Here is a 28,000-nt window from a genome sequence, read left to right as displayed (position 1 = left end):
ATAGGCCTTCTGCAGTTATCTTCATTCTTTTATTCTTATCGATTCTGAAAATATTTAAAAATACTTACATTTATTTATATAACAAAATTTAAAGGGAAATTATATTTTACAAAATATTTGTTAATACTTCTACAATATTTGATGTCGTATGGAATCATCGTCTTGAGGCAAGTGTTATCACAGTAGTAAACAAGGTAATCATCCCATGTAAGGCAGCAGACATGAAAGGGTAATGGTTATAAAGCTACTCGTAACAGAAAAACAAAAAATTAAAGGATTTAATTTAAAAAAATTAAAGGTGTGTTATCTATCAATTTTATTGTGCTGTTTAAATAATATGGTTGTGTGTTACATTTTGATCAGGAGCCATGCAATATAATGATTTTGTAGCCCAAAGTAGAATACTATTTATGAATGTAATACAAACAGCGCTTGCCATAGAAAATTTTTACATATTGTACTTTAATTCAAACCATCACATACATTAATCAAACCTGATTTAGTTAAGAGGAAAATCTTGAATCACTGTCACAAAGCTCGCTCACCCACACTCCTGCCACTAACTGCAAGTTCCTCAGAAAAAGCCTTGAAAGTTGTATATCTTATCTTCATGAAATATTCAGTCATACTTTCTCAGCATCTGCTACATAACACTACATAGTGTTAGGTAGAAAGAATTAAATTTAATTTTTATTCCAGCACAATATTTGAACAAACTACACTGTTACTTTTCCATGGCAGCTTTGATCTCTAGTCTGACTAGAATGCATCAGACCCATGTCAGTTAGTCATGTTTAACATTGCCAGCTGATGATCAATCTTATACTGTACTTAATATTTCTGATTCAATTATTGTTATCCCATTCCCCACTTTCATATGTTGTTGAGGCCTCAGCCTGGACATATAAATGGTAAATAGTACTAAATATTGAAAGGTGGTTATAGAAATTATAAAAGAAAAGATCATGTAACTAATTAAAATAGTTTATTTCTTTCACTTTGTTGACTACTATTTTCACAGTGATAAATATATCCTTTAACTGCATATTTTATATACTGTATAGGATCATTGACTTCAAGAAATTACTGATCACTTCTTATTTTCAGACATTTAGGTAGGTTATTCTGCATATACTTACCTTAATGGTCTAATGAATCACCTGCTGCTATTACTCACATTTGCACTTCATTCCACGGCCTATTTAATACAGTACTATTATACAGAAGCACCCCGAAAATCCTACCTTTAATAAAGTGGATTTTACTAAAATCTGGATTTTTTTGTTCAATATATAATTATGTGATTAGAAGCTGTCATATGGCAAGAGTGGTATTTTGGTAAGTGGACCAGGTAAGAGCAAGGCAAATTTCCTTACCATGAATAAACAGGCAGAGCTATTTGAGAAATCGGATCATGGTGTGGCAGGCAAACAATCGGCAGAGGAGTATGGCACTATTGTATTGTTGTTTTGGATATTGAAATGCAGAGGAAGGAAATGAAGTTTGTCAGTAAGAAGAAAAACAGTGGTGGAAGTAACAGAAAAAACATTGCAGTTAAAGAAATACTAACAAACCAGCTGGATGATACTGTGTGTGAATTATGCATCATCATGGGCAGTTACAGTACAATGTGGAAGGCTTTGTATTGCATTGTACATACCATATACTGTACAGTAGTACTATATCCTGCTATTACATGTACTGGGTTAAGAAGACTAGCCTATGCTCCAAAAAGGTAATCAAATATTTTTTAAAATTTATACATTACAAGTAATGTTTATACCCCACCAAAGTAATAATCAAAAGAAGCCACGAGGCCAGGAGTACCATCCCACCAAAATCATTGTATATTATTTGTCTATACATAAACATACATTGTATCACATGCTGTAAGGGGAAAAAAAACAGAAAATTTGGTGGTAAATGGTAAAAGAAATGAGCAAATTTCCGGATTTTCTGCAAATCCAGAATGATAAAATCTTTATTTTCGAGGTGCGCCTGTATTTAAACTTTTTCAACCAACTCTAAGCACTTTCTTACTAATCACATTTCATATTGTGACATTTATTTGAAAATTTGATATCCTTGAACCAAGGATTTGTAATTTAAAATATATTAAAAATAATCCAACAGCTGGTACAGGCTTGGCTTATTTATTAAATAATGAGGTATTTTTGAAAACCCAATAAACAATTCCTGTGATGCATCAACAAAGGTAATTTTAGTTTATATAAAAAAAAAAAATTGTAACTGGCAAAGGTTTCATTACATCAGTACAAGAATAATCTTCAAATTGGGGAAACTTACAATTTAATATTTTAGTACCAAAATATTGTTTTTACTTTAACATTCTCACAGAATTATTGGATTGTATTTTACCAAGATAATGCATGCTAGCATAATGCAGCAATAGTAATCAAGGTATATTGTATTAGTCTAAGAATGGGCAAGCACTTAGCCTTTTATATACAGCATTTAATATATAACAACTTTTCAGCAAGATTTCACTACAATGCCCACACCTAACTAAACAGAATCTTAAAAGTTTATTTACAGTATTAAATTAAACAATTTCTTGGCTTAAAATGAAACAGAAAAACTGAGATGATGGGCTAATTATTATATTCCCAAAAAGGATGTATTGTAGTTAAAATGATCAACCTATTATTTGTTACTTTATTACAAGTACAACAAATGAGCTAACACAGTATGTACATAAAATATATTAAAATTATACAGATATGCTTTACCAGAGTAAAGCTTACAAAAAAAAAAAAAAAAAAAAAAAAAAAGGCCACATTTCAAATGCTATAGTTTCAGATTCCACCTAAACTTTTGTTAGAGTATAAGAAGTGCATTAGCCTGGACATGAATGAGGGATGACTACTACACACGAACCCGCTGACAACAGATTAAGATGGAATGAGTTAAATACAGTATCTGGAATGGTTTGGTCAACATCAGTTAAGTGCAAGATTCTTCTGGCATTTGAAAGATGGCATCTGACTATCTTCATTCAGGAGCTTACACTTTTAGTGACAATTCAGTAAAGGTCTGGCCACGTATCTCCTGGCAAAATTTTAACTGATACACAGCATGTGTAAGAAAAATCCTTCCTTTATTTACCTACATCTCATCAACAATCCTATAAATATTTTAAATAAATGGCATCAAGCTATCCAAATTTTATCTTTTAAGACCTCAAAAATCTTCTTGAATTTAATGTACCTATAAAAGGCTGCTGAATGTTGAAAGAAATACATTTCACTACAATATCTAGAAAATTAGAATTTATGTTGTCAAGTCTCAGCACCAGAGGGCAGCATAATTGCCCTTTAGAGAAGCTGGTAGTGGCCCACCAGCAGTGAAGAGTCGCATACCTGACCAGTCATAACAATGGGTGTATATTGCCGGGGTGTATTCCACATTGTGAAAGACATCAAGATATTGATCATCTGCACTTACCCATCCTTTTGTACTCTTTAGCACAACAGCTCGGCCACTGTGAAAAAGAATATTCTTATCAAACTTCAAATATTACTTACATAAAAAATAGTTATTAATGGAAAAAAATTATAGTTCAGCGAGTTAGGTGCCTGAACATAAGTAATTATCAAAACAGACATCAAGCCAGGAAAGCCATTTAGTAGATAAATGTAAATCTATATACGTACAGTATACAAATTTGCGTATGTATAGTGAAACCTCAATTATAAATCTATACTGTACAACCAGTATACAGATATATGCATGTGTATAATGAAACCTCAAATTATAAATCTATCTACAGTATACAGATTTATTTATGTACAGTATAGTGAAACCTCAATTATAAATCTATATACTGTACATACAATATACAGATTGATGAATGTACTGTATAGTGCACCCAATTAAATAATTAGGATTGTACACATTGTTAAATCAAGGCTTTCCTAATTTTAACGTTTCTGCCATGTCTTCAGGTCTGTAACCATAAATTATTACACACAAATAATGAATTAATTATTATACTGTACAAACTGTATTTATAGTACAATATTTAAGAAAAAATCTTCTTTATTCATTTCAAAGACATTTATGCAGATATTTACTCATGTTATGCACGTGTCTCACTCACTGCAGCCTTTTCTTTCACATTCTGATTCCTCCTTTACTTTACCAGGATTAGCCTGACTTATTTGAGAGTTTATAGGGTGTTTGCCAACAAAAATACTGCTGAACTAGTTAAAACTGAAAACGAGACATTATTTGTTTTTTAGAGGATAAGTTGATATACAAAAGTGATCATCTTGGGGTTGGTACCACTATTTCTGACAGAAAATCACAAAGTACTGTACAGGTTTTGAAGTTCATTGCCAGGAGAGTTTTGGTGGCTGAGTCAGATAGAAAAAGAGCAGATTTTAAATTTGGATGCAATGAGGCAGTTAATAAATGGTGTGCCAGGATTCAGTCAACCTACACTTAAGGTTTCCTAATAGATATATTTTGTTTTTTATTGCATTTTAATACAGGTATTTTAATATTATTCAAAAACTTCACATAAATTGTACAGGCTCATCATGTCCTTAATTTCAAACTCACTGTTACTCATGTCCATAAATGCCAGTATGCCTTCAAAATGTTGCTGAACTTTTTCCATATTACATTTTTCCTTTAACATTTCTTCGTCCTCTTCCTCTTTCTCGCCATCTTCTTCACTGCACTCTTCTGGCTTTTTTGCTGCACATACTGTACTAATTCTATAATTTCATCATCAGTCATGTTTTGACTGTTTGGGGCTTCTTCATCAAAATCTATCCACCTATCTATGTCATCTTCTATTGTTTCAGTCACCAGTTCGGCTCTCAGTTCAGGGGACTTGATCCCCTTGACATAGGCTAGGAGTTCCTCTTAATTTTTTCCTTTCGCTATCTTTTTTAGCCGCAAATCCTTCAAAATCTGCCTTGTCATCTTCCTCAGGAAACACACTTGACGTGGGCCAAAGATTTTGCCAACGATTTTTTTATTTTTCCATTTTTTCTTAATATTGTTTGCTGTACCTCATCCCATGCACTAGCAATAGTCCAGATGGCTGACTTTATTGTGAAGACTTTATAAAAGTCCTTAATTGCTCCTAGCTGATTATTAAGACATCTGGCAAACATCTTGTAGTGGTGTTTAAGGTTCTTAATTATCCCTTGATCCATGGGTTGGATCAGTGAAGTTGTAGTGGGTGGTAAGAATGTTCCAATGATATTGCCATTTACCAACTCATTACCTTGTGGATGCGTTGAACTATTATCTAGTAGCAGCAAAACTTTGCTGTTTTGCAGCAGGCCAACACTTTTCAGGTGCTCCTTCACCTTGAGTACAAAGTTCTTATTAACCCTTAAACTGCACAAAACTGCATATGAAGTTTTGGAGTACTACACAAGATTTAAACGACCCACGGACACACGGGGTTCACATCACCTTCCTCAGGGTTCTTGTAAACAGACACCATTTTTTTTTTTAAATCATGGGCAACATTCCTGGGTGTGAGAGCCTCAGTACTGAGTCAGTCACTAAGGCTAGCGCACGCAGCATGAGCTCACAGCATTGCTGTTCAGCTTGTGACCATGGCATCACCTAAAAATGCCAAAAATATATGTAACTGGTATTATTTAGTAATGATAGTATTACAGAAGATCCCTGACTGTGGACAGGGACTTGAACAGTACTTGAAGGAGGAATGTTAGTGCATCTGGCCTTGAACCATTGAGGGAGGGAGGGAGGGAAAATCAATTGTGTGTGGCCACCTGTTACTGTCTGCCGTCACCATACAAAATTAGTGGTTCGCTGTGGTAAACACAAATGTAGATACTTATATATAACGTGCATATATAGTGTAATAACAGCAAAAGAAGTGTTGGAAGAAGCCATTATGGTGAGGGAGGTGGCATCATCTTCCTGACTTGTCATGCTGTGTAAGGGTAGAAACTATGCTCTTTGTGCACTATGCCAGCTTAGATGAACAGTTATGGTGAACAAAACATGTAGATAATTATATATAACGTCTGTATGTAGCGAATAAAAGCAAAAACATTATGGTGGGAGGAGGATGCTGGCGAGTGAGGAGTTTTTGAGGGAGGGAGTGGTAGCGACTGGCTGGCTGGCCACTCTTCGTTGCTTTTTGACTCACAACATCAACTAAGTGGTTCGTTATGGTGAACAAAACATGCAGACACTTATATATAACCTGTGTATATAGTGTAATAACTGCAGAAGTATTTGTTTATGGTTTTATTAATATAATAATTGAATCAATAATATGCAAACCATAATTTTGAATACAGCGATGATTCACTCATTTTATTATATAAATAAATCATACTGTACTGCACACTATTGAATAATATTACTGCAAAAAACTAAGAAAACATCAATCAGAGACATTGAAATAATTAGGTAATTATATCTTTGTGGCAACACCCGCCTGACAGCTGTGGGGGAGCAGAACTCCTCCGACGCTTGCCGAGTCAGCGCCTCTTTTTTTTTTTTTGCCTGACTTCCGCGCCCTATTGTAACCAAAATATACCACTTAAGATTTTTTTAATATTTTTCCCGTGATCAGGGAACACAAATTAACAGGTTTATAAGAACGAACAAATTTTTTATTTTTTTTTATGCACCTGTGGGTGTCAAAGGCCAAATAGCCCTTAGCAGCTTGGAGGTTAAACCACTTGGCAAATATTACTCGAGACATCCACACACTTGACTGGTTCTTATAAATCACAAGGAGGACCTAGCTGACTTTAAAGCCCTGGGGTTTTTGCTAATTCCAATCACATGTAATTTCAATTGCTGCATGTCAGCTGCATTTACACAGCACAACAAAGAAATTATCTGTTCTGCTTATAACCACCTGAAGGTTCGTCTTCATCACTATGAGCCATCGTGTCTGTAGGCAACAAACGCCAGTACTGTACAAACTTGTCTCCTCAGCATTATAAATTTGCTTTGGAGATAAATTTTGTTCCTGCACCATCTACGCAAATTTCTGAATACAAATTAGCACCAATAGTTTCAGCAGATTATCTTTCACCATGTACTTTAATGAACTAATGTCATAGCAGGTTTTAATGCTTCTGGCCCATCGATTACTGTATACACACTTCTGAGTAATTTTCATTGCTAGCTGAAATTCACGTGCCTTTTCCACCAGCAGCCAGCCTGCCATTGGCTTCTTCGTCACTTCACGCTTCTGTTTGTACCACTCCCACAGAGCATTATCAACACACTGCACTTTTGCTTTACTTACTACCTTTCTATTTCATATTGCCTTACAACTTTCACTTCTAGAGAAATAATGAAAAATGATGGGTTTAGCCTTAAGATGATGATACACAGTACTTTTGCTAATGCTACATTCAGCGCACGTGACACTTTTTGGGACACCGCTCTCCACCTTCTTAATTATTTCAACTTTCTTCTCAAATGTCATCACTGACCACTTTCTTTTCCATATCCTGCTTGTTGATGCTTTTACTGACACAATGCGTGCATTTGGAGCATACATGGTGCATGGATGTTCCTTAATTGTGCAGATATGTAAAACAAAGTCACGGAATGAACACTCCAGCCTTGTGAGAAATTAAAACAATGGGAAAAATATTCCGTGAATCTGTGACATCACAGGGTAGAAGGCACTCTAGAGTGGTGGCGACCAACACGGTCAGTGGGCAAACTAGGCCATCTTCCAGCCACCTACCCACCACCCCGGGCTGGCACGAGGCTTGACGGACTGCTTCCTCACCCGAGCTTAGTTTGTATAGCGTGAAACCCCAAACCCAATTGGGAAACTGGAACTTTCGGATAACACAAGTTCACAATTTCGAACTAGTTCGATAAGTTCACAAACCAAGTGGCTGTCTATAGTATAACCATATTACTATAACATCACTAGTATAAAAGTCAGGCAGTCATATGATAATGACTGGTGACCCAGGAGATCAACAAATGATGATGATGAACAACATGGTTAAATGCTTGAGGAAGATGATACACATACAATGTACTAGGTTTAAATAAAACAAAATTATCACATACTGTTCTAAAAAGATGCCATGTAATTTTGTATGAGAACAATTTGGTTTTGTATTTGAACTGGATACAAAGAAATAGCTCCAATACTGTAACTCAGAAAAGTTTACAGAAACTCTAAGAAAGATTCAAATAAGGTTGATTGTAGAATCAAGAGAATACGGAGGTGGAGATATTTTAAATTATAAGCTGCCAAATGTTATGTAAGCGAGTCATTCTCGAGGTGTAAAGAATAATGGAAAAAATGTACTTAGACTTACCTATTCATAGTCGATTCCATGTACTTTCCAGCTCGCATATCATAAAACATGATGGCTCCCACTCCAGTTCCTATGGTTAGAATATCACCATGGAAGCTTACAGAACGTATTCCACACCCGGTTATTCGTGCATTAACCTGAAGAAAGATATAAAATCTGAATTTCCTTTTCAATAAATCTACTTAAAATGCTCACATAATAAATAATTCATTATAGCCACGGTACAACTCCACTGTTTAGAAACGGACTATTTTAGCTGATGTGTTCATTTCTCTGTCCAGTATACTGTATTATCTGAGGTAGCTATAAGTCAGATTTCGAACACCTAAGTGTTCCAAAGACTTGAAAGATCACTTGCAGCACCTGTTAAAACTTAATGTACAGTACTACGTTAGTTTGGCTGGTGTGAATGTGTAGTAGTATCCACTTACTTGCACCTAGGAACAAAAGTATATTGGGAGATGCAACCGCTTCAGGAAACACAAACAAGATAAGAAATAGCATGATAGAAACTAAACAAGAAAAACAATTATAAAGTAAAAATAAAACAATGGAAGAACAATATTGTATACTATACAATATGGTACATGATCACCATTATCCACATCAACTGGGCCTGGACCCCATCCAATCCTTTTGGTGATTTTTATAACATGGTTATTTTTTTGCTACAATATATGAAAAACCAGCATTGAAAGTAATGAAATGCCATTTTATTGGTGAGCCCCGGAAATTCCCTGGAGCTATCGGGCTAATATGCGATATATTAGACTAGGGCATAAGTCAATGGAGTTCAGCCTACTGGGGATCATGAGCCAGAACCTGGCCTCCCTCAGAAAGGCACAGGGAGCAATAGCCCCTCGAAAACCCCCAACCACAAGGGGGGGAGGGGTTCCTAATCTGTCATTTATAGACCAGGGTTAGGCACCCAGAAAGGTAGGCATAACAAAACAGACCCAACTTTGTAAAAACAATTGCAACCAAAAACCAAATAGAGAGGCATAACTCCCCGAAATTCCAAGGAAGCAAGCAAATGTCATACCTCGCCTCCGTGCAGCCCTCCCTTACCTAGGAGGGGAAGGGGGAGCCCCAGACCCACCTCGGTGGCTACTCAATAACTTTAGTTCGGAGGTTAAGCATCAAAACAACGCGAAAACCACCGACCGGAGGGAGGGTGCCAGGGAGCCTCTGGGGATCACCCGGAAAATGGCGTTTCATTACATTCAAAGCTGGTTTTCTGCGGGGAGCCCCTTCGGCTCCCTGGAGCTACATAACCAAAGATAAGGAAAAGAAGGACATACCCAGGAATTGTCTATTCAAAGGCGAGACAACTCAACTGACTGCAACCTGCGACCCTAAGCCACACACGAACGCCCAGGACCAGGAATGTTTACCAAATAATGGGCAGTCAGGACCCTGTGCGACCTCCAAAATCCCCGCACCCGAGTGTCAGCCCAAGACATGTTGCCGAAAATGGCAGCCAAAACAGCAAACATACACATGTCCTAGGCACAAGGATAGACCGCAGGCTGGCGAGACGTAACCCTACGGACGACCTGGGAGACCCGAGCCCTGGAACAGGGAACAAGGGAAACCGGATCAACCCAAAGCGTATCCCCGGCCTGACCAACCAAGCGTCAATGACCCAAGGACCCCTCCTGAAAGTGGCTGTCTCGTTCTTCGCCAGAAAAGAAGAAGGCTGCAACCGAACAAACTGACTACCAGGACCCTAAGAGCAGAAACCCCTGTGCATGAGGAGAGCATGAAGCTCGCCCCCCAGAAACAGCTGAAGGTGGGACCACAGCCACAGCAACGCCTCCAGGGGAAGAGTCAAGAAAGCGGATTGAGAGAGACACACAGGCCCCAGCCAGGTCCGAACCAGGGACAGAACCAGGTGGGACTTCCTCCAGTGCTCCAGGAACCCGAACCTGGTGAACCGGAAAAGAACCACCACCTCCGGTGACCAGACAAGCAGACTAGCTGAGAGCCAACACCAACCAATTGTCGAGATGGGCCAACAGACGAATACAGAGCAGATGTAGAAAAGCCACCACAAACTGGGTAAGATGCAGAAAACACTAGTTTCCAGAAGCCAGCCAAAGGAAAGGCAATGAAAATGAGAAGCATGCTGCCCCACCACGAGCCAAACCAGTCCCCGAACCCCATATAAAGCGGGACATGCCAAAACAGAGAACATGCCGGAGGACACAACCCGAACCACCCATGAATTATTGATTTAGTTATGTTAGTTTAGGTTATGTTAGGTTTAGATAAGGAAACCAGTGGTCTTATCAACTGGTCTTCTCATGTATAGAATACGTTATGATTATCACTGGATATTTTTGTGAAGGGAAAGGAGGGAAGGGGGGAAAGAGATCTTAAGGAATGTACAGTATATCTAAAAATGAAATGCTTAGTTTCACGTAAAAATTCTACAAACATGACCTAATCTCAAGAAATACTCAGATGCTTTTTGCACTAGAGTAAATTTGTTTGCTTTTACTGTATATCAAAAGAACAGTTAAAGATATTTAATTCATTCTTGGAATGTATATCATAGTAAGAGAGCCTTACCATATAGCAGGTAAATTTTATCATCTTAACCAGTTTTATATTTGCAATTTCTTTGTACAGTAATTTAATTTAAATGAATTATTGTTGATCTCTGAACAGTGTCTTAAAGTTCAGCCTAACAGAAATGCTACAAAATTACTTTGTGCTTGACTTAAGTTGTGTAAAATAAACGATATACTGTATATTTTCAGCCACCTGGACAAAGGGTGATAGTTTCAACCTGGGAATACAATAATAATCCCTGTCCTCATTCTTCTCAGAAGATCGCCGAGTAACTTGACACCTATCCACCATCGACCTATCCACAAACTAAGAAGTGAGCACTGCAGCAGGCTTACTGGCTCATGCAAGCTAATTCCTATTTACACCCAATTGTTTTCTGCCATCGATCCGTCTACCCTATTTTTATAATTTTAAAATATTTGCTTCAAGGATGCTGCTAAGCATTTTCTTCTACTTATCTACAATTCTACTGCCAACCCTGTGTTCACCATACAGCATTGGAATACAGTATACTTATTTCAATCTTAATTTGATTCCACTGAATACCCCCGTTATCGGCTTTATCTTAAGTTGACAGTTTTAACACATTGTATCTCCTCTCATCTTATTTATGCCTTTATTCACTTGTATAATTCAGTCATATCTCCTCCTAATTTAACTTCATGATCTTAAGCAATAAAAATTGTTATAAAACAGTATTGTACATAAATTACAAAATGCTTTTCTAAAAATAACTGAAATGCAATTGTCTACTTTCATTTACTAGAATATTTATTTTAGAAGCTATAAAATCAATTATTTTTGCTGTAAAAAAAAAGTATAAAGAGTATAAATAATACAAGTTCAAGTCCACTACGAGCTCACCATATCCCGTGCTACGCGGAACTTTAGTTCCAAGTAAAGATAGTTAAATCTAAAATCAACAACATACAAATTCACTTACCTTTCTGACATAATGTAAAGTTCTAGGATCAAGCAGAGTTGTATGTGATTTAGAACCTATTGCATAGAGCGAGCTATCTTCTTTTCTTGTTAGGCAAACATTCTCCATGGCATGTGGAAGCTTCCGAGACATTTTCTGAACAAAACGATTAGCGTCCCACACGTGAAGGTACGCATTTAGAGATAAAGCAACAATCTCAACAAAGTTGGGATTAAAAATTACAGCACGCACCTTCTCAGCACCATTACACTTCTTAACTTTCACTGGCTTAATGTGACCATAACTAGGCAGATTACGGGAGCTTTCTATTTCCATATCATCATCTATTTTCCATAAAGACAAGCGGGTATCTCTTGAGCCTGACACAAGAAACTGGTCATCTAGCCAACACATGTCAAAAATCCAATCATGGTGAGCTTTTTCACCAACACACACTGGGTCTAACGTTGGCAATCTGTAAACTGCGATATCATTAGAATTTAAAGCACCGGTGGCTAAGAGTGTCCTAGAGGGATTTATTTCAATTGAATGAATTCCACACTGCTGTTCTGGCGGACGATGCAATTCTGAACTACGCAAGGAAGGAATTATATCCATTTGTCTTGTATTGACATCATAAACCATCAGTTTATTACACTTAGTCCCCATTGCTATCTGATGATCACTCAACCACTGAGAGCAGAACACCTGTAACAACAAATGTTTGATCAATTCCAAAACAAAGTGAAACTTTACGGAAACTATATACAGGTTGATTATTTGACACGTTTGATTTGTTCTTATAACTTTCACAAGTCTAAACTAAAAATAAAAACATACAGGCATTAGTTCTTTGATAGCAAACTCATCATTATTAGCCTTATGTGATTTTGATTTACACTAACTTCTTTTGGCTGCATGATTCACAAAAACAATTTAGTCCTTCACTAATTTGATACAAGGAATAACTTAACTATTAATTGCCCCAGTTATTATATGCCATCATAGTAAAAAATTTTATATACAGGTACAACATTTACCTGTTCAACTCTACATTAATCTGTAAAATCATGATATTCTAGACACTAAAATAATTGAGACCATTTCCTGAATAGAGCACAAAGTGAAACAAAGATATATACACACACACCAACTAGAAAGCTTACTGTTATTGAAGATAATATTAGATTTGATAACATCATTATGGCCAAAATGTTATCTTCAATAAAGTCTACTCTCTTAACTTGGTGTTTAAGCAACTGAGCTTATTTTCACTTCTACAAGGTAAATCTTTTGTTATTTCGGCAAATGTTGTATCTCGGTACACACTGCACCTATAGACTTGATTGTAGTGCCATTTTCTAAAGAAACAACTTCTCTTACCCTAATACATTCCTGCAAAACCTCCAAATCAAATTTCTACACTAACCTTATTGATTCGGTTGAGGGAAATTGGCCGCTCCCTAAACATGCCTGTTGTTAGCATGTGCCTTGTTCCAAATTCTTCATTTATGTGTTGGTGTTCGAGTCTGCTGCATCCCCGAGATCTTGTTAAGACATAGTCTGCAAAGTTGCGACTTAATGGCTGGTACTTCTGAAGAAACAAATGAACTGTATTAAAAAATGTTGTGTTTCATAAACAATAAATTGTCTTCAAAAAAATTTGAACTACCAATGTCCAATCTGTTCTCTAGAATAATACATTGCATTTTTATCAATATCCCCAACAGACAAAATGTGATGTACTATAAATCATAGTGGCTCAAACATTCACGTTTTCTATGCATGGGTCACTCGGTTAGGGTAGGTTAGGTTTGGTAGTTTTAGTACACCATTTTCAGTCTGTTGTATCAACTTAAGAGGATGGGATGATTTATCATGGAACAAAGAAATACTGTACCTGATTATCAAAGTCGAGTTAATACCCAAAACTCTATTTAAAATTCTTAACTATTGCACATATGAAATTTAAAAATCTAATAACTTCCTATGAATTATAGACATCAAATATTGCTTAGAAACTTAAGAATATTAACTATACAGCAATAGGTATCCTTGAAGCATTGTTGCCAACAAAATCCTTCCCATCTCCTTGAAGAAGTGAAGAAGTAGAATCATTAAGATATTTAAATGACCTCAAATGCTTAATGCTTCAGTAAACACCTGAAATATTTTACATTTGATTATCACTTACACAAAACAAATGCCTCTTGCTTGCATTAGTGACAAAAATGTGAGGCAAGATGAGAACCATCTTAACAAGCATGTACAATTCAGAAAATTAGAACTGCATGGAGATCAGTAAGGCTTCAAGCCAGGCACATGAACAATTTAGTTATTCACTGTCTCTGAAATTAGAAGGGGACAAAATAGAAAACTCATCATTATTAGCCTTATGTGATTTTGATTCACACTAACATGATATTAATAATAATAATAAAAAAAACAGCGTTGAATGTAATGACATGCCATTTTCTGGGTGTGACCCGGAGGCTCCCTGGAGCTATACCAGGCTGATGTGCTAATGTCAGACTTTGGCATCAGTCATGTGTATAGAGTTCTTAGGGCCTACCGGGGACCACAGCCAGAACCTGGCCCCCCTAAGAGAGGCAAAGGAAGCAATGGCCTATAGAAACCCCCGTGTGGTTGGAAGCATTCTATGTCTGCCATCGACCGGGGTCAAACATCCAGAAAGGTAAGCATCTGGACGAATACCTTTATTATCAACAACTCCAGTTCTCAGAATCCCAAGATGCCAAAAAAGTCAACTGATCATAATTTCCTAGACGACACCCCGCAGGAACATCTTACGGGCTCACCATAGCCCGTGCTACATGGACACTTCGTCCTGAGTAGCTAAATCTTTAGCAACAGGAACATCAGCAGTTGGGAATAGAGGGTGACATGGTCAGGAGGTCAAGTAGGATTCTAGTTAGCAACCAAATTAGTTGTTGAGATGCAAGTCCCATCCTAACCATATACTCAGACCTTGATCTGAAATGCAGACCTTGCAAACTCTCCTGAGTTTGCACTTAGGAGAGTGCAAACTACTGTACTTGGTGTAGTATAAAATCTTTACATAAAATACACAAATATATAAGTGTGGATTTTTTATCCTTAATAATAATAATAATAATAATAATAATAATAATAATAATAATAATAATACTGTAATAATAATAATACTGTAATAATAATAATAATAATAATAATAAACTTTAATTTACCTGCATGAAAGACTGTTTCCGTCGTACAGTATGGTGCGTGTGTGACGGGTGGTGGGGCACGCCACCCAAGGCAATGTAACCTCCTCCATCACGGGAATTCTCCTCTTCCTCTCCGTCATTCTCCTCTTCATCCTCTTCTTCATCACTATAGATCATGAACTCATCAATCTGTAAAAAACATAGATTTAACAATATTTAAAGGAACTGGTAAATGAAAATATGAAGAATGACAAAGTAATTGAAAAAGCAGGAACACATTTATAGACTAGATTGTAAAATATGGAAAAGTGAGAGATATCGGCAATGTCCTGCATAAAGTCATCAGTAAATGATGAACAAAACACCTGTATCAATTACAGGTAAAATCTCCAAAAAATTATTTTGCTTGAATTCATACATAAGTTCATTTCAAGTTCAAGTAAGTTTATTGAGAAAAGGGAGTACATCTCAAAAGGATAGAGAAGTTTTTTCTATTTCTACCTTCATCTATACAAGGTCTCTCAAGAGGCTCTCAAACCAATACAATTACAGTACACAATTATTAATTGTGTACTGTAATGTAATTTTACATTTCACATTCCAATGGTAATCACATGGCATGCTTTGAGATCTTTTTATTGATTATGCTGCCCATTGTCATTTCTTGTTTTGGTAAAGGCGCTAAAGTTAGAGAAGGTACAAAATGAAGCCCACGAGCCATGGGCTTCATGAGAATAATCCCAAGATTATTTTCATGGCCCAAGAAATACTATTACTGAGATAGTATCAGGGATAGAATTTCAGAGATAATTGAAGCTTCGACGATTAGATTAATGAGAGGCGAGGGAGCTAATGAATTAATCCTCTCACTTCAAAAGGTGGAAAGAAATGAATAATGCATGTGAACACATAATAGAATCCGTATGTTCTAATGCTACAGAGCATGATGTCCTTCATGATGTCTATGGGAACTGCGAGTTGGACTAGTGACACGGGAACTGCTAGATGATTTAGTTGGATCAGTTCAGAATCTTGATGTTATATAGGCATATATAATAAGCATATATAAAATTGATGTCAGATCAGTGTTATATGAGCTGTATTGACCTAGTTGTGCTTGTGGAGGGTTGAGCTCTGCTCTTTCAGCCTGCCTCTCAACTGTCAATCAACTACAATATTACTAACTACTAACTTTGTTTATTTTTTTCACACACACACACACACACCCACCCGCCCAGGAAGCAACCCGTAACAGCTGTCTAACTCCCAGGTACCTATTTACTGCTAGGTAACAGGGGAATCAGGGTGAAAGAAACTGCCAATTGTTTCTCGCCGGCGCCGGGAATCAAACCCCGGACCACAGGATTACGTCCCCAGCGTGCTGTCCACTCAGCCACCAGCCCCCTCCACTCAGCCACTGGCCCCCGGACAAACAACTGTGTGTTTGGAGTGATTCTGAGCCAGGATAGCTCCAGAATCTGTTGATGTAGAATGCAGAGGGAGATTTTTCCTATCATTAGAAATAGGAATAGCTGTACCTTCAAACCTCACTTTTGATCTTCTGCTCATGCCAATACTCTATCCAGTAGTAATAATCATTTGAAAAGCATTACTGACCTTATGCTCTGGCTCCCCATGGATTAGAGCCACTCGGTGGAAACCATTGCTTGATGGTCTTGTCCGCAATCTCTTCCTCGGCACAAATTTTGCAGGCATGCTTCCTACTGTCCGTACTGTATGTGTTGTAGCCATGGTCACCACTGGTCTCTGTAAAATGTTACAAGTATACCTGTATATCAATATAAATGGGTAAATAATAGACTTACACTATATTGCTATGAAATTGCTAAACAGTACTCATAGTCTAGAAAAAATATTACCCAGACTGAAAACGATCTTTGAAGGATCTGAAATTCACTTACACTTATGTCTTGGAGGATTCAAACTTTGAGGTGCTTAACTATCAACAAATTTAGCCAGGTTATCTAGATTAAATGACATTTAAATTTAATAGCAGCAAACTGAAAGGAAATCAGACCTGGTGGGATATTTTTGAACAAAACATGATATTTTAGCCTGAATAGAGCTACTCATTAACCACCAAATACTTTCACCTTGTTCTTTGTCATGTCTTTCTTAAATCTCTTTTACCCGGTTGACTTTCAGAATAGAGATACTCAAATGTTCATTCAATCATATTTACTGAAACTATTTCCAAATATTCAAAATCTGTGACCCTTTTCAATATTCTAATCTTTCAGCTATAGGCCTACTGTACTTCAGGAAAAAATAAATAAATAGAGCAAATAAATCTTGCTCCAAGTTTAATTTACCTTAATTGTATTCCTCTTGCATACTTCCTGATAATGTTATGCAGTTATCCTACTATCTCCCCTGGAAGTATAGTATAATGTTATCACTATGCAACATTTCCACCCTCTTTTATATACTAATTACACTCATCAATCAAATATCTACCAAATTTACTTAACCAAAACTTCCATAATTATACCACCAATAAAAACACTGAACCAGTTATATTGGGGTTAACCAATGATGTACAAAATATGTACATCATCTATATATACAGTACACAAACATACATACCAGTATTTCTTTATATATTATATTGGAAAGAATGAGAGGGGTCACCAGGTATTGAATTATGTGAAACCCTGTAAAACACAGTACATAAATATGACAAGATAGACATGCAAAATCCAGGGGATATACCTACAGTAGTTAGTACTGTACTAACATTCTCAGAATTTATTTTAAAACAAAAGACTAATGCTAAAAAAAAAAAAGTTTAATGTAATGAAATGCTCTTTTCTGGGCAGCTTCAGTAGCTTTCCAGTGCAATAAGTCTGATATCAGAGACACATCCTCAACACTACCAGGCTTTTGGCCTTGCATATACCTACCAAACACCAGGCCCAGGATGTGGTATGCTCAAGGAGGTGCAGGGTGCTTGGGGGATTTAAGAGTGACACAAAACTGAGTAAAGCTGCCCATGGAAGTACAAGAAAGCAAAACAAACTATGTATCAACAAATAAGGTAGTCAACGCAGCATACTTATGCACATCATGAGTACACAGATACACGTTAGGCTGATTGAACCGAACCATCCTACAGATAACCCTGGGAAAACTTGGATCACGCTACCAAAGAAAAAAAAGATTGCCAAAGAGAGCCACAGCTCAGGAAGTGTGAGTAGCGTGCAAATAATCGCACTTGGTAGCATCACAAGGGAGAAACCACAGGGACAGACTGTGGACAAACCACAGGCCCCAAAACTGCCACCAAGGGATACCTGCTCAAGCTAGGAGAACCCAGCATCAATACCTCTGGAACAGGTAAAGCCCTAACCAGAGACTTTTCAGTGCTCTCTAACGGAGGTGGAGACAGAGGTAGCACGATTAGATTCCAGATAAACAAGTCAAACCTCTGCCACATCAAGACAACCAAAAGCATGAGGCCCCAAATTTAGCACAAGTCCACATCACCACAGTCTTGAAATCTTCCCTCATAAAAAGAGAGGTCTTTCCTCACATCCTTTTTGCAGAGCTGGTAACAGACAGCAAAATTTGGCACCTTAAGGCACACCCTTATAGGGCAGAAGCAACCCAAATGGCAGGCAAGCACAGATGTCCAACAACCACAATTATTGCACACCTATGAGTTATTAAAAAAAATAGGCAAAGTGACAGAGGTAAGCAGAATGTCCAACGGAGTTTGAAAACACTGCCATGCTCTGAAAGGTGCAAGTAGCATACACCAAGTAGCAGATTGGTAATTTAACCCTTAAACTGCGCAACGCGCCAGCAGGCTCACGTCTGGTTTGCGCAACGCGCCTCTGGGTATTTGTATTTTTCACGTTCCATTCAAAACTCCCGCGGCTACATGGGGTTCACATCAGCTTCCTCAGGGCTCTTGTAAACAGACACCATCTTTAAAAAAAATCGTGGTCCACATTCCCAGGTGTGGGAGCCTCAATAGTGTGTGAGCAACCAAGGCTGGCGCTCGCAGCATGAGCGCACAGCACTGCTGTTCAGCATGTGACCACAGCATCGCCTAATAATGTCAAAATATATATATATATATAACTTGTTTTATTTAGCTATGATAGTGTTATATTAGAGCCTGAGTGTGATAATGACTGGGTACAATGTTCAAATATCAGTGATTCAATGCTGTTCACGATGTTCACAGCGCTAGCCACAGCACCACAGCATTATTTTGTTCATCTAGGAATCTTCAAATGATTTCTTAGGTTCCTTTTCAAAATAAACGTGTAGTCAATTATTCATTTACAGGAATTAGTGACCAGGATTGTGATAATAGCAGGATTGTGGTTATAATTAGCGTTGTGCGTAGTATTGTGGAAGGAGGAATTTTGATGAGGGAGGGAGGGCGAGAATTGAGGTAGCCTCATTGTGTGTGTGTGGCTGCCACTCTTGTTTTGCTCACCATACTAGCTTAGTGGTTCGCTATGGGCAACACATATGTACATGGGTATATATAGTGTGTGTATATAGTGTAAGAACAGCAACAGGAGAATGTTGAGAAGAGCTATTTTGGTGAGGGAGGTGACGTAATCGTAGCGTCGTCTGCTGTGTGATTTTTCATGCAGTGTATGGTGGCCACTGTACTGTTTGGACACAATACCGGCTTACTTGCATACTTCTGGTAAATAAAACATGTAGATAGGTATATAGAACATGTGTAATAAGAACTATAACAATATGGTGGGAGGAGCAATGTTGGCGAGTAAGATGTTGGAGTGAGGGAGACTGGCTGGGTGTGGCTGCTCTCACTCGAGGTGTTCTGAATGTGTTCATGGCCAAATGCTCCTATTGGCCCATACGAGGCAGCTCCTGTTGGCCCATACGAGGCAGCTCCTGTTGGCCCATACGAGGCAGCTGCTGTTGGCCCATACGAGGCAGCTGCTATTGGCCCATACGAGGCAGCTGCTATTGGCCCATACGAGGCAGCTGCTATTGGCCCATACGAGGCAGCTGCTATTAGCCCATACGAGGCAGCTGCTATTGGCCCATACGGGACAGCTGCTATTGGCCCATACGGGGCAGTTGCTATTGGCCTATACGAGGCAGCTGATATTGGCCCATACGAGGCAGCTGCTATTGGCCCATACGAGGCAGCTGCTATTGGCCCATACGAGGCAGCTGCTATTGGCCCATACGAGGCAGCTGCTATTGGCCCATACGAAGCAGCTGTTACGCAGTGTTCTGAATGTGTTGATGGTGAATGTATAGTGTGTGACAGTGTATAGTGTGTAAATAGATTGTATATATACACAAATTAGCATGATACATAGTAAATATGTGTACACAAGTTTCATGCACGTAACACAGTGTCTACGGACAGTACGGATGTTGTACTGCGATATTATAGTGTACGTGTTCATTATACATTGGATTGCCACATAAAAACAATGAAAATGTATTTGGAAAGGTGCGCAAAAAATGAACGAAAATATATTCGCGGCAACTCACGTGCCCCGCCCCGAGCGCCCCACCGCCCCCGAGAGCTTACGGCACGGGCGCACGGGGAATGATGACGTCACGCCCCAACTTCCGGACCCCATAGCAGCCAAAGTAAGTACAATTTCGACTTTTTTTTACATACCCATACTGAGGGATGGGTTTTTGACACTTTAAAAAGAAAAAATAATTTTTTCCAGAGAATTTATTTCCTGCGCACTGCGGGGGTGTCACATTTGGAGGCAACGCAGTTAAGGGGTTAACCATCACAAACCAAGAACATTGAAGTACAAAAATTCACACAGTGCCAATGGAAACTTGCATTTATGCCATTAAAAAACATCTGGGGGTGTCTGATGCAAGAGAAGTGTAGCAAACTCTTGCACACCAAACTCTGTAAACTATAGGTGAGGAAACATACAGAGCCAGAGAGTTAAACCAAAATCTTTATTCATCTTCCAAGCAGAGTCCCAGAAATGCACAAGACACACCTATAAGAGATAACCATGCACAAATGACAAAAAAATGCTAAGTATGGTAAGTACACACTATATCTAATCAACACCTATTAACAGGTCTGACATGAGAACCAAGTCCCATACACGTCTAGACACTGAGCCAACTCAAGAGGAAAAGCCATGGAAAGAATGACACTCAAACCTCTCAGGAGGAAATGACTCTGTAAAGGAAATGAGAAATGTGAGCCGACACCAGAGAAGACAACCTGAAACAAAATTAGGAATAATTAACACACAAGATGGGGGACACAAGATTGGGAACAAACACAGTTGTGAAACAAAAAAGTAAAAGTACGGTAAGCATGGTACCTCACTGGATAATCAGCCCATCCTCCTAAGGTTTCCCAACGTCAAGAAACTGTTATACACTGTACTAAGGTCCCATTTCCTAACCTACCAGAGGACCCAAAACAGAACATTATGTCAAGTTTGCCAGCCACTACCAATGTCTAGTTGAACAATAGACAATTTTTGGCCTTAGATAAAGTATGCATCAAAATGTGACGCTCTATTAGGAAGACGGGTTGGGATAACAAAGCTCCAAGGAACAACTTTACTATAAAAGGAGGCTGGTCTTTGCTGAGGTGATGTAGTAATATAGGTGGTACCAGGCATGCAAGTGAGGGTATGACTTGAGCCACGTGGCGGTCCACTTTGCTTTGGTACTAACGCAGAGTGCTGACCTTAGGCAAAATACTGCTGGTTGTCCATCAATTCCCTCTTTAATCAAATTATGAAGTTTGTTTTGATTTGCCTGTACTTGTTCAACAGTTTGCTGATTATAGGTCGATCTTATATCCCCCATGCTACCCTTGCCTCTATGAGCATGCCAGATTCTGGCTTTGTGTTTGGTAGTTCTGTGCAGGTTCAAAGGCCTAGAGGGATTGTGAATGTGCCTTCGATACCAGACCCAATGCACCAGGAAGCTACTGAGGGCCAACACAAAAATAAGATGGAAATACGAATGCAAAATGTTACCTATGAAATACGTCCTGCAATTTTCAGGATTTTTTTTTTAAACATGGTTCATATAATGTATTATAAAGGATAATCCATATTAGTTTATACATATATGAATGCCAACAATACAATTATTTTTTACTCATACTGAAAAACAAGAAATAGAAATAGTTTCAAAACAGTGACGACATATGTATTTTTACAGGGTTTGACATGTGAGTCTACTTCATCTCATTTTAAAGGCTATTCTAGTACAGTACTTATACCCTTCAAAAGAGCTCTATCAGTTTACATCCAAATTGTCAGTGACTTCTGGGTGCAAATGGAACAACTGTAATGTATTGTATTGTATTTGAACTCAACTTTTTAATGCAAGTGTTTTCACTATACTTCCAATCAAAAGAATATTGTCAGCATTCTGAGATTATTTTCATTTGTTTCATATAAACATACAATTGATGAAAACTTGAGAATCTTTATTATTTATGTATTACAGTACTGTACTGTATATTGAGTCAATAAAGTTGTAAATGATAAAGAGGGGCTGAACTGAACTGAAGTGAACTGTCTGTTAAAAGCACTAAGCCATTACGACTCAACCCGTTCTCGCAAATTTAATAAGTCAATATTGACTTATTAGTATTAATATTGACTTAATAAGTCAATATTGACTTGCATAGTCGCGTGCATAGTCGACATACTAAATATAATAGTTTCCCTTGAAAAGCTTCATAGAAAACACCGACCTTACCTAACCTACTTAGTATGTTAAAATAAGCATCTTATAGCTTCGTAATTACAATTGTTACTTAACCTATTATAGGTATAGGTTAGGTAATAATTGTAATTACGAAGTAATAAGATGCTTATCTTAACATACTAAGTAGGTTAGGTAAGGTCGGTGTTTTCTATGAAGCTTTTCAAGGGAAACTATTATGTTTAGTATGTCACCCAAGCACACAACTAATAAGTCAATATTGACTTATTAAATTTGCGAGAACGGGTTGTACGACTACATAGCACTTGGAAGGGATCAGGATAAGGATTTGGGATAGGACGAGGAATGGTGCCCAACCACTTGGGCAGTCGGGGATTGAACGCCGACCTGCAAGAGAGACGACCGCTCTACTGTCCAGCCCAAGTGGTTAAAATAAAAGGGCCAAGATGAAACTTCTTGCAACATGAACTGTACAATAAATCCCTTGACAATATGAATACTGTGTATTCTAAAAACTAAATGTGAACTAACAATTCATTGTAACAAACCATTTTTGTTTAGATCTAGAAATCAGATTTATGATAGAATTTGCATATACTGTAGACACCATGTCAATAATTTAAAGAATAAGCATAAATGGTCTAGCTACCTGCCAGTAGTTCCTCTGCATAATTATAATGATGTTGAACAGCTGAATGATAGACAGTGAACTCTGGCTCTCACTGTCCTGTTAGTCCCCTGTTAGGAGACAGAGGGACAAGTCTTAGTAAACCCAAACACAATGTCTGGCAATGGTGCATGAAGACATTGCTTTTTATTGCCTAACAGACAGAAACATTAATGGTTCATAAAAGCTGAATGCTTGAAATTTTGATATGATCTTTTTTTACAATTACAATAAAGAACATTACCAGTTACAAGTGGCTGTGAAATGCATGATATATTTTATATTTTATCCAAATCTGTAGTACTGCACTTATTTAAGTAAAGAGATTTTGACAAAATGATAAGCATAGAAGGATTAGGTATCATGATAACATTCATAATAGGATGAAATAACCCTGAGGTATGAAAGCAAAAAAAGGTTAAACCTGTTACTATATATACAGGGAAATAACAACCTTCAGTTTTTCAGTTAGTTCAGTTTTAATTATAATTGTAATAATGACAGGCATACACACACACACACATACAGGTATTCCCTACCATGTTTTTTTTTAATATCTGATGAGAAATATATAAACAATGAGAGAATAGTATACAGAATTTTAATTAACTTTAAGAGGTTAAATAACTTGAAAAATGAAGTGTTAATTAATGAAATGGCCTTTTCTGTAAGTCCCTGACTGACTCCCAGTTGCTTTCTAACCCTATCTCAGATTTACAAAGATAGGGATTACTCACAAAGATTTAGTACAACATAAATGGCCTCCGAGCCATTTATTTATATTTACAACAAATCTGTTGCCTACTGGAAGTCAGGATCAGAATCTGGTTCACTACAAAGAATGGGAACAGGGAATCAAAAATTAACCACAAAACTGAGAAAACCCAGCAGAAACCATAGGCACAATGAAACAAGTGACTGTTTAAAGGAAATTAGGCCCCTCAAATTAAACAAGGCAAAGATAGGGTATAGATTGCCATAGGGTAAATATTCTTACTGATGTGCTTGGCAGCCACCAGATGGCAGCCCAAGTGACCAGAAGTCTCAGCCAGCTTGTGAGAAAAATGAATGCTAGGGCATATGAAATGTAGGTGGCATGTACTGGATGGGGAGAAAATCCACAGGAGCCACGATGAGAATTCGAACCTATGCGCTGGGAATTCCCAGACGCACACTCTAGACGACTACGCCACAACATGGTCCAAAGAATTGCAACCTGGGGTACTACTCCACCCTCGAGGATTCCTGAGGCTTGCACTGAAGCCTCAGTGGAAGACTTGGCTCATGTGGATTTTCTCATTGATATTTTACAATATTATTATTTCTCTGTACAGTATATTGAAAGAGGAGCACCAGAGGTAGAATTACTGGATGACAGAGTCAGAGTGCATGGGAAGGGGGGGGGATTGCGTGAAACCCTGGTTTGGGTTCAGTGGAAGCCTCAGGAATCCTAGAGTGCAGTAGTACCCCAGGATGTAATTCTTTTTGACCATGTCATGGCAGAGTCATCTAGAGTGTGCATCTGGGAATACCCAGTCCTCATCATGGCTCCTGTAGATTTAATTTAACAACAAAAGTTATATATTTATCTTACACTAAGGATTTGAAATGTACAAGATTGGAAATGGGAGTTTGAATCCTTGCATTTGTGCATACAAGATTCATCTGGCATTTTTTTTTTAACTAGGTTTCCAGTTAGCCAAGTACTGTATATGCTGTTCATTGAGATAAAATAAAATAAGACCTTAATATACAGTACCATAGTAAATTACATTAGGAAAAGGTCAGTACAGGTTTTACCAATGCAAAATCTAGAATATATAACATACAAACACAGTACTCTAAATAGTAACCAAACAACTTGTGTCCAATTAATTACACATTATGCAACAAAATGAATTTACATTAAAACATTTTTACATTGCTGATGCAGATATAAACATAAAATAACAAAGAAATACAATTACAATAATACAGTGCCTGGTCCTGATAGGCATGTTTTAGAATTCAACAAGTAAACTTACTTTATATATTCATTCAACAAGTACACTAGAAAACAGATTAACATACTGAAATAAATGAGGCATTTCAGCCTCATTTATTTATTCAGCCTCGTTGACAATTTTTGTTGCCTTTCAATGCCTTTTTTTATGGATAAAACATCACTGCTAAATAAATACAGTATTATTAATTTTTTCCTTAGGTCCTGCCCACTTCTTGTGGAGAAACAAGTAACTGTTACACTGTACTATGCAGTATAACAAGTATCTCACTAAGGATGCACTAACTAAATTTAACCTTTCTGTGTGTATTTAAAGCCATTACAACATGTACTGTAAAAAGTCTTAGTGTTTTATATTAGAAAAGCAAACAGCAATCTTCATTTCAGCAAAATACAAACATGACATAATACAGTAGATGATGACTTAGTCAGGTCAAGTGTTGGCTGGGTGACCACATAGACAGCCTCTCTCTCTTTCTCTCTCTTGGCAAGTTGAACAATAAGTTTAATAGGCTTCCTGTTCCCAACAATGTTATTTTTAATACAATAACCTTTACCTAAGCTAACCTAGGTACTGAAGATACATGCCCTTGGGCTCATAACATTAAAAAAGGAGCCATCTAGTCTCATAAGAGCCTTATGCCATATCAATGCTACTCTTTAAATAAACCTAACAAACCCAACAAAAACTATTTTCTCTAAATATTCTGTACTGTGTGAGGTGTGTGATGTTAACTATGGTCATTTACTCAATGGCCACTAGAATTGTTGTTGAAACAACACTTATTCTTGTCTTGTTGAAACACTTATCTACATTTTCTGGTTACATTGCCACCATCTTGACTAGGGTTTAAAATAATACATTTCTGCTTCCAATAAACACAAGTTCCAGTTCCAGTATGTTTATTGAGATAAGCAATAAATACATCTCAAAGGGATAGAGTAGCTTAAGCTATTTCTACCCCCCGCACCAGTTCCATTACTGCAGTATCTGCAGTCACTACAAACAGTCTCTACAGTGATGCGGGTGATAGATTTTAACCCTTTTTATGACTAAACTACAAGTTAATTACGGTTCCTGAGCCTATGTTAAGAATCATCACATGTTTCCTTGGCCTTATAACGGAACTATTCATGCATTCCTTCCGCTATCGTAGCACATTCAATATACTACACATACACTGAAGGAAATACTAATGAATAAATCGATAAAAAACCTGCTATTCAGTTTCTTGAAGCAACATGAACCCTCACCTTGGCTGGCAGAGCATGCAATGACAAAAGAAGCCTCAAACTCCCAACTAATCTGTACAAATATCTGCGGGCAGACATTACAGTGGTAGAGGGTGGTGCCCTAGAGGGGCAGCAAGCCGAGTGAGAGCCAGCAGGAGGCCTACCTTACCGCGGGAGGAGTGAGAGAGGAGCCAGACCCGCCAGGGAGAACCTTCAACATCAACAATAAGAATATAAACACTCCAGCAACGCCCTCTGTCGCCACTGCCAGGAACCCCGACTCCTCCTCCACCCTTTTCTACTGCCTCGCATCTTGCTGCCTCTCCTCCTCCTCACATCCGCCACCCTCTCCTGTATGATTCGTGCTCGTTTGGTGGGGGGAAATGTGGTTCTTAAGGTCCTGGGTGTGTGTCTCGGGGCACCCCCCACGCCACTGCCTCGATCTCCAGGTCACCGACGTCTTGCTGCCTCTCTGGTCTGGCTGCGCCTTGACACGCTCACAATTTCTCCCTCACAACTACGGGCGCAGCCATGGCTTGTTGAGAGGACAATGTGCTTATTGAGGTTCAAGCCATCCATAGTGAATGCTGGGAGCTTTAACACTTCTAAAACTGTTGGCATTCTTTCAGATATCATGTACCTCGCCCTTCCCTGCTGACGCTCTATTATATGCTCTCATTTATCCTTATCTCAATTACGATATTTGTGCTTGGGGTTCTACTACACAAAATCATTTACGTCCTCTAATTATTCAACACAGAGCTGCTATTAGAACAATATCTAACTCTGGCCCCAGAAGCACTCGGTACCCTGTAACACCAGTATATTGTAACACCACTATATAATATAAACTAATAATGTAACACTACTACTTATACTGAGTAACACTTCCTATCGGTAACACTGTTATTGAACACTGTAATATGAGCTGACATATGATGGTTACACCGGAACCAAAAGGTACACTGCCAACAAGGAAATGCTACACAGGATTAAAAAACGCTGCCACCATCTGCCTTGACCATTGAGACTATATCAAGCAACGAGGCAAGAAACATTGCTTGACTTGGAGAGTACTTTCTATAACTGTCATTAATTATGGGACGGTTGCCAGCCCACCATATCCAAAAGGCTAAGAGGCTTCAACAATTGACACAGACGGGAAATTTAACAAAAGTTTATTGAGAACAAACTTATGCTAATCACCACTATAAATCCTACTCTAACACTGACCAATAGACATGGAACAAAACCCTCAGAGATCACACTTTACCTTAAGACCTCTGTCCCTCCCTGGCTGTGCAATGTTCTCACAGATCCACTCCTGATTCTGGTGTCCGGCACTCTGTCCCTAAGTCTTGTTTCAGA

At 38.0% G+C, this 28,000-nt stretch overlaps 1 protein-coding gene across 7 annotated transcripts; it reads right to left on the bottom strand.

Annotated features, from left to right (window-relative positions):
• Positions 1 to 301: 301 nt before the first annotated feature.
• Positions 302 to 27,194, bottom strand: DCAF12 (DDB1 and CUL4 associated factor 12-like protein). 7 transcript variants are annotated; one of them, XM_045743903.2, is made up of 9 exons: positions 26,797 to 27,193; positions 23,380 to 23,468; positions 17,363 to 17,423; positions 16,647 to 16,796; positions 15,051 to 15,218; positions 13,253 to 13,417; positions 11,845 to 12,531; positions 8,325 to 8,461; positions 302 to 3,502 (listed from the first exon to the last, which is right to left on the bottom strand). In XM_045743903.2, the coding sequence occupies exons 4-9, from the start codon at positions 16,779 to 16,781 to the stop codon at positions 3,307 to 3,309; spliced, it is 1,488 nt and encodes a 495-aa protein (XP_045599859.1). In that variant the 5' UTR covers positions 16,782 to 16,796; positions 17,363 to 17,423; positions 23,380 to 23,468; positions 26,797 to 27,193; the 3' UTR covers positions 302 to 3,306. The 7 variants fall into 7 exon arrangements, with proteins under 7 accessions (XP_045599859.1, XP_045599861.1, XP_045599856.1 ...); XM_045743905.2 differs by having other exon boundaries at positions 26,802 to 27,193; XM_045743900.2 differs by lacking the exon at positions 17,363 to 17,423 and having other exon boundaries at positions 26,797 to 27,194.
• Positions 27,195 to 28,000: the final 806 nt, after the last annotated feature.

This window comes from Procambarus clarkii, chromosome 15, assembly GCF_040958095.1.
Source record: "Procambarus clarkii isolate CNS0578487 chromosome 15, FALCON_Pclarkii_2.0, whole genome shotgun sequence".
In the NCBI taxonomy this organism is placed as follows: domain Eukaryota; kingdom Metazoa; phylum Arthropoda; class Malacostraca; order Decapoda; family Cambaridae; genus Procambarus; species Procambarus clarkii.
Note: the sequence above shows the minus strand (reverse complement) of the source record. Positions and strands in the feature narration are given on the sequence as shown.